We start from the raw sequence: 8,722 nt of genomic DNA on the forward strand, positions 1-8,722 counted from the left end.
CACGCACTACGCCTGCTAGCTGGCTCCTGGTGTAACACTGGAGGCCAGCTAGCAGGCGTACAATAGCCAGACGCTAAAAGCTGATGGTTGACACTAAATTTTAATTTCCATTCACCTATAAGCTTACAAGCCCCGCACGGTTGATATCTGAAGGCCTGAGGGCAGGATTTTAGGACCCCTGCAAAACACATCGATGGTCTGAATATGATTGGATTAAAAGATCAACATAACAGACCAGCCCTCCAAATCTCAACTGGGAGCTGGAAGCAGTGCAACCAAGAGGAAAAGCGATGAAATGAAGGTACAACTCTTACCTGGGAATAATTTAAATAATATTTGTGGGAAAATAGATTTTAAAAAAATAAATTATATCTCTGATGATGTTTAGGCCAGCAGAGAAAGGCCTGAGGCCCTGACGGCCCACCACTGCAAAATTTAGGGACGGCCTAGTTGTAGTTAGGAGTAGTTACATGCTGTAACGTTTAGGAGGTAGTTACATTCTGTAACGGTTAGGGAGGTAAGTTGGTAGTTAGGAGGTAGTTACATTCCTGTAACGTTTAGGAGGTATTACATTCTGTAACGTTTAGGGAGGTAGTTGGTAGTTAGGAGGTAGTACATTCGTGTAACGTTTATGGAGGATAGTTACATTCTGTAAACGTTTAGGGAGTAGTTACCAGTCTGTAACGTTAGTAAGGGCCAGGTTAACAGTCTACTGATCGTCGCAACGTTTGGGGAGGTAGTTGTTAGTAGGAGGGTCAGTTACAGTCTGTAACGTTTATGGAGGTGAGTTGTTAGTTAGGGAGGTAGTTTACATTCTGTAGAGGCGGGCTCTTAACGTCTGGAGGTAGTTGGTTAGTAGGAGGTAGTTACAATTCTGTAACGTAGGTGTTGTTAGAGGAGGTAGTTACATTCTGGTAACGAGGGGTTTTAGTGGAGTGTTTCTTACGTTGAGTAGTAGTGAGGTAGACATGAACGTGGGGGGTACATTGTATTACGAGGTAGCGAGTAGTGTACATTCTCCAGAAAGCTGAGGAGATTCTTGCCTCGCTGAAGAGTGGCGTTGGCTGGAGAGAAGGAGTGACGTACCCAAAAGTGGAACCTGGACTCTTCTCCTTAAGGCCCTGAAGGCTGGACTAATAAAGACCAACTCGTGTATTGGACAGGACACTCTAAAACACTCTGGACTCATATAACATACAACACACGTCAACAAGCGCCTAGGTTTTACGTTTCCTGTAAGTTTATCATACCACTTTTCAAAAGAGCTTGCACAGTCACATCACCCATCTCCAAAGCCTCTTTAAAATCCCCAGCCCGACCCACAGAGAATGGCTTGCTCTGGTTTTTCCAAAACACAATCAGAAGTGCCCCTGAAACCCGGTTCACGCTCTCGCCGCCACCCTCCATCGTTCTGCTGGCTTTCAGCCCTTCTGGTACGTGACATCGCCTGCCGTTCTGGACTCCCGGATACCTAAAAGTGAACGCTGGGTAGCTGCCTGTTTCATGGCCCCTGTAACTCTGTACTGCGGCTGAGATGGGTGCTGTGCAGCGCTGTGGCAGAGCGCAAAGGAGGGAAAAACACACACGGCACGTTGCACACACGTCGGACGCACACACACACACATCGCGAACGACAGACAGACAAACAGACAGGACATGCAGACAACACACCAACGCTCAACCCCCTCACGCTCAACCCCACTCACGCTGCAAAACCCCCTTCACGTCACCCCTACGCTCAACCCCCTCACGGCTCACCCCCCTCATGCTAACAGAAATGTATGTATATGAAACTAAACATTACAGACGTAAATACAATGTACACGGTCTATCCGGACACATCAAAACAACTTACTTTGAGAAAGCATGCCACACACACACACACACGCGCGCCACGACAGGACACACACACACCACCGGCACACAGGACACACACATGCACACACAGCACCACCACGCAACACGCACACACACAAAGTCTTTGAATATGCTAATGTGTGGAGGAACATAAACAGGTGTATTCCGCGGTCATCAGTATTGACAGAGACAATTACCAGGATTTGTGTGCAACACCGTGCACTATTGTCCCCGTGGCCAATGCTGTACTAGGTTTTTTAAAAAATAATTTATACTTTTGTGTTGCTGTAACTAATAAGTCTCCAAAAAAAAAAAAATCCTCCACAAATTTTATTCAAATTGAATTATCTTTAGAATCTTAGTCATGAAGTACGGTGATTGAAATGTACATATTGTCTTACCATGGATTCATGAGGAGAAGCTTTCAGTTCCAAGTTGAACCTTTATTTAACTACGACAGGTCAGTTAAGAACAAATTATTATTTACAATGACAGCCTACTGGGGAAACAGTGGGTTAACTGCCTTGTTCAGTGGCAGAACGATAGGTTTTCAACACTTGTCAGCTCAAGGGATTCGGTCTAGCAAACCTTTCGGTTACTGACCAAAGCTCATAACCACTAGGCTACCTTGCTGCCCCTGTTTGTACTGCTGATTAATTAAACACAAGCCATAGCTTGTGATGATGATGGTGATTGATGATGATGATGGTGGTGATGCAATGTTGATGATGGTGTTGATGATGCATGTTGATGATCGGTGGTGATGATGATGATGGTGGTGATGATGATGTTGTGATGTGGTGGTGATGGTGTGGTGATGATGGTGGTAATGATGTGAGTTTGAATGGTTAGTCGGTGTTGATGATTGCGAGATGATGTACCGGTTGGAAAAATCGAGCAATCAATAAGTCATAAATGTGTGGGTCAATCATTCGTGGAAATGTCACCGCAACATTTGGGTACAGTTGACGGACAATGAACATACACGGTCTCTGAATCCCACGCTATAGGCAAGGTGCACCTTTGGACTGTAACTGTGGGTCACGTGTTGTCTATTTTTCCATCCAGGATGTGACTGTTTGTATTTGATGGTTAATACACTGACCTCTTCAGAGCAGTAAGTCAGTTTGAGCTTATCTTATATACAAGATGCCCCGAAGTATGTTCTCAGTGTTCTGTTCTGACGCCGATGGCGAATGATTCATGGACATATTTAGTACTGCTGTTTTCGTTTGATCAAGATCCCGATTAGCGCTGCAAAAGAATCAGCTTACCTCCTGGAGTCCACAGGAAACAGTCATCAACGATAGAACATGAAATAATTAGTCAAAGGACTGAAATAAATCAGTTTAAAACGTCACACATAGCTTACATATCAGTATATACACACAATATCTAGGATTAATACTACATAGTTACACATGCAAATTACCAATACATGATATATGAAATAGCTGTGTCTCTTCACTGTACGACCCCACATTTCCCATCATAAGCAGCTTTTCAGAACTAAAGTACAGGCAGGTACCATCAAGTACGCAGGGAAACCCGTTTAAACTTTCGTTCTCCACGTCAGTTAATAAAAATGGTGACCACTGGCCACGCTCCAGCTTGGTGCTCCGACCCGCGAGAGGAAAACCCGACGGGTGCACCTCGCTCCAGCCGAGGACTCCGAGAAGCGGTTTACACGCGGCTTTCTGAGAGAAAACCACCTGGGACTTCCCACATAAAAAAGAACAAAAAAAACAAAGGAAACAAAAACAGATGGGCGAGCAAACCCAACCTTGCTCCCGGTTAGGACAAACGGTGCCCTGAGGAGCCACAATAACCCCAGGTTCAGCATCTGTTAGCAGAATGTCTCCTTTCCACTTATAATCAGAGTTTCATATAAGCTTTGACTTCACTAGGAGATTATAAAGGAGATAAGTGAAGTCACAGTGATTTCATATAGACATGTTAGTGGAATAGGTTATATATGGGAATATTAATATATATGAATAATATAACCTGAATGTTAATCTAAGCTGCTATAAATCAACTTTGGATCCCTTGGTATTGACATGTGACAGCTTCGGACAAGCTCCTGTAACTGTAGGTGGCAAGAATGCAGACTCCTCTTGGATACTGTCCTAACGTTTACTTTCACAGTTTAGTTTTTTTAAAGCATTTGCACCTGAGCAACGTTGTGTATCGTCTTGTTATCGGTATCGGTACGTTTGTATTCCCTGTTATTCAGCATCTATCATTTAACATGATAAAATCCCTTGCCAGTGGTTTCTACGCTCTTTCCTGATCTAGTCCTTGAAGAATTGAACTCACTGGATTCAACATGTGCTCCATCCATTCTGCCCCAGATTGGCAGCACTTTTTTCCGTCCTTACAGTAGTTTACAGACCCAGGGACCTGCCAGCTCTGCGGCAATTCCTTGACAGAAGTCTACTCCCTCTGCTGGAATAACTTTGCAGCACACGAGATAGTGACAATTCATTCGTTGTATTGCCAGATGAGAGTCTACTGTCACGCTACCTGTGTGGGTGGATCCTTTTCAATGAGTTGACATGCGTAACAATTAAGGGAAATCAAAGGTGAAGTAAAGTTTCACATCTGCCATTTCAAGCGCACAAAAGGACATCGATTCAATACATAACTTGAATTAAGTACATTAAAACTAGATTTTATCCTGCGTTAACCTAAATTCAAGAGTAAGTTTAAATGAGCGGAGGAACAGTGGCGTTCAACCTAGGACTATAACGTTTATATTATATGGATTTCCTCTGAACATGCCGCTTGCATCGTGTTTGCGGTGTTGAGAATTCGAATTCTTGCGCCTCTAGTTGTGTGTTTCAAGTTCGGAAAAAAAAAACATCAACAGTAAGTCCGTGGCCTTACTTAAATAAATCCATGATTTTCTCCAAAAACACTTAATTGTTACCGTAGCCAGTGATGTAGTTGTAATGTGAGTGCCAGAACAAAAAGTTAGGGTGAGAGGGGGTGGGGGAAACATGTTCCGAGGTACCAGAACACGAAGTGAGTTCTGGGTAATAGAGGAGTGACCTGGGGAGTATTGAGGTCTCTGAACGCGAGAAAAAGAAAAAAAAACTTTTATAATCCATTGCATGCATATCATCGCATTGCGTAGTGGCAATAGAGCCAGTAGAGAGAGACATCTGAAGATCGCATATATGGAGGAACATTTATAGTAGCCTGGGATCTGGGAAAATCTGGCCTTTTTTATAAACACATTTCATGAAATTCTACTCTTTTTACATGACTGGAGACTATGGCAAATCTTGTTTAATACCGCACAAGTGATCGAAAAATGGCAGGCTACTTTGACACTGACAAAACTGAGAATCTGACATCAATAAAAACGACCTGTCTGAATCTTAATATCCTGCCTAGGCGTGTGGAGACACATATTGTAGGCTACAATATGAGGAGGAAATATAGTCCTGAACATGTTTTCGGTCAAACCCACCTCAAATTTGATTTTGCCAACGAGTAGGCTAGATGTATGTTGTGCATAAATAAGAGCTTTTTTCACAGATCCGTTTTTGCATATTGTAACAGTTTAACTTTAGTCCGTCCCCTCGCCCCGACCCGAGCGCGAATCCAGGGACCTTCTGCACACATCAACAACAGTCACCCACGAAGCATCGTTACCCATCGCTCCACAAAAGCCCACTTACTTCAAGGTCTCCGTTTGAGAACTATTTAGCGCGCCACCACCGCTAACTAGCTAGCCAGTTCACATCCGTTACACATACTACAGTGTCCTGCCAGACACTCAGCTGTGCAATCGGAAATATAGCCTGGACACAAACAATAATAATAACGTACCTTATTTACAAGTTCAACATACTTTTTTTAAACCAAGTTGCTATTGTGGATTATGTGATGTCTAGCTACAGATAGATGTCATAATTTGACCAGCTTTCACAACAGGAAAATAACCGCAGCAACAGGAAATGTGAATTATTATGGTCATTTTTGTAGGAGCTGATACATTTTTGTTAGGATAAATCAAGTCTGACATTTTTAAAGTGGAAATTACAAACTTTAGAAGCCTTTTTAAAACTGAATACACTTCAATTTGCATTTGTTGCTGCCCAGGAAATGTATCTTCGACAACAGAGTGATCAAATTAACATAGTACACCTGTATCTTGTATCCTCCCTCTAGAATAGATAGACTAGACTAAAATGTCTAGACCACAAAGACTACGCTGAGCGTCCCGTATCACAGCCCTCAATCATGAGTTCCTCACAGGAAACAGAGGAAGATGAGGGTGGTGTGAAAGCAGGTAAGCCCTACATGCTTTTTCAATTGTAATTTTATCAGCATACCCGTTGTACATTAAGGCAAATGAATTGATGTGGCTTACTGGCGTGTCACAGCTTCATTCATATCTAGTAATATTTTAACAGGAATATTAAATAAAACATGAATGTACGTTTAACATAATGAAAAATACATTCTATGTTTCACAGTTGCAGTAAATAGTAATATTGCAATAATAATGATTAACAGTTTATAAACTAGACTATTACGGTACCAGTCAAAAGTTTCACAACACCTACTCATCAAGGTTTTTTCTTTTTTTACTATTTTCTACATTGTAGAATAATAGTGAAGCATCAACACTATGTAAATAACCCACATAGAATCATGTAGTAACCAAAATAGTGTTAAACAAATCAAAATATGTTTTATTATATTATTTTATCATGATATTTTAAAATATGCTCACCAGATGACCTGGCTTCCACAATCACCTGACCTCAACCCATTGAGATGGTTTGATGAGTTGGACTGCAGAGTGAAGGAAAAGCTGCTCAGCATATGTGGGAACTCCTTCAAGGCTGTTGGAAAAGCATTTCAGGTGAAGCTGGTTGAGAGAATGCCAAGCTGTGCAAAGCTGTCATCAAGGCAAAGGGTGGCTACTTTGAAGAATCTCAAATATAAAATATATTGATTTGTTTAACAATTTTTTGGTTGCTACATGATTCCATGTGTGTTATTTCATAGTTTTGATTTCTTCACTGTTATCCACAATGTAGAAAATAGTAAAAATAAAGAAAAAACCCTTGAATGAGTAGGTGTGTCAAACTTCTGACCTGTACTGTACATTATAAACTTTCAGAAATGATTGTAAACCTTAAAGGGAAACTTCACCTAAAAACTATATTTTCTATTTGTTTCATTAGTCCATTGTTGATATACACCCAAAATTTTTTGCACGTCAGCAATCAAGTTTTCAAGATATTAACTTTCAAGATGTGTAGCAGACGGACATTTGTTTTGTCTTGTCCTGTCCCGTGTATATATAGTTTCTTCGTATATATTTAATAATTTTTCATATTTTTTAATCTCAATTTCCATCTACGGACTGAACATACTCTCCTGCAACCCGCCTCACTCAATGTGGTACGGATCTGCTATTTTTTATACTTTAGAACCGGAACCCCCAACAGAAGCTAGCCAGCTTACTAGCTAGTAGTCAGTTAGCCACTGCTAGCGGTCACACCGTTAACTCAGACATCAGCCAGCCTCAGCCCGGCCAATTCCTGCCAGTCTGCACAGCGCGATATCAACCCAGAGCATATCGGATTGCTCTTTCTCTACCACATCTCCGATTCCTACCGCAAGCTCTGAACCTTTCACCGGATCATCGCAGCTAGCTAGCTGCTATCCGAGTGGCTACTCCTGGCTAACGTCTCTGTCCCGAAGCAAGCACCAGTCAGCCTGGAGCTAGCCTCGAGCTAGGCCCATCTCCCGGCTATCCGAAGAGATCCATCAGACAATTCCTGGTCTTCGATACCTCTTTTGGCAATTGGCCTGGACCCTTTTCTGCCGACACAGAGCCACCCGATCCATCACGACTGTCTGCCGACGTAACCGTCCGAGGGGTGTTTCAAAGGCTTTCTGCTGCAACGTCCCCCGCAGGCCCATCTGCTAGCCTGCTAGCCCCGGGCCGCTAGCTGTCTGATTCGCCGTGTCTCCATCTTGCCTAGCTACTCACTGGACCCTATGATCACTAGGCTACACATGCCTCTCCTAATGCCAATATGCCTTGTCTATTGCTGTTTTTTTGTAGTGATTATTGTCTTATTTTCACTGTAGAGCCTCCAGCCCTGCTCAATATGCCTTAGCTAGCCCTTTTGTTCCACCCCCAAACATGCATGTGACGTGACCTCACCTAGCTTAAATGGTGCCTCTAGAGACACAACCTCTCTCATCGTCACTCAATGCCTAGGTTTACCGACACTGTACTCACATCCTACCATACCCGTTCTCTGTACACTATGCCTTGAATCTATTATTCCGCTCCCAGAAACCTGCTCCTTTTACTCTTTGTTCCGAACGCACTAGACAACCAATTCTTATATCCTTCAGCCATACTCTTATCCTACTCCTCCTCTGTTCCTCTGGTGATGTAGAGGTTAACCCAGGCCCTGCAGCCCCCAGCATCACTCCCATTCCCCAAGCACTCTCATTTGTTGACTTCTGTAACCGTAAAAGCCTTGGTTTTATGTATGTTAGCATTAGAAGCCTCCTCCCTAAATTAGTTTTATTCACTGCWTTAGCACACTCCGCCAACCCYGATGTCRTAGCCGTGTCTGAATCCTGGCTTAGGAAGGCCACRAAAAATCCTGAAATTTCCATCCCTAACTATAAKATTTTCCGACAAGATAGAACTGCCAAGGGGGCGGAGTTGCAATCTACTGCAGAGATAGCCTGCAGAGTTCTGTCATACTATCCAGGTCTGTGCCCAAACAATTTGAACTTCTACTTTTAAAATCCACCTTTCCAGAAACAAGTCTCTCATCGTTGCCGCTTGTTATAGACCCCCGTCAGCCCCCAG

General features: G+C 42.8%; 1 protein-coding gene and 1 long non-coding RNA gene across 2 annotated transcripts in view; both read left to right on the plus strand.

The window, feature by feature from the left end:
* The window catches only part of LOC139024046 (uncharacterized), a 14,885-nt gene extending 14,280 nt beyond the window's left edge, over positions 1 to 605 (plus strand). Inside the window, exon 5 of the long non-coding RNA XR_011475283.1 lies at positions 565 to 605. This is a non-coding gene — a long non-coding RNA (uncharacterized lncRNA). The remainder of the gene's footprint in view (positions 1 to 564) is intronic.
* Positions 606 to 6,111: 5,506 nt separating this feature from the next.
* The window catches only part of LOC112069134 (uncharacterized), a 21,023-nt gene continuing 18,412 nt past the window's right edge, over positions 6,112 to 8,722 (plus strand). Inside the window, 1 exon segment of the mRNA XM_024136429.2 lies at positions 6,112 to 6,160. Coding sequence (XP_023992197.2) covers positions 6,112 to 6,160 — 49 coding nt within the window.

Source organism: Salvelinus sp. IW2-2015, unplaced genomic scaffold (genome assembly GCF_002910315.2).
Source record: "Salvelinus sp. IW2-2015 unplaced genomic scaffold, ASM291031v2 Un_scaffold915, whole genome shotgun sequence".
NCBI classification, from domain to species: Eukaryota; Metazoa; Chordata; class Actinopteri; order Salmoniformes; family Salmonidae; genus Salvelinus; species Salvelinus sp. IW2-2015.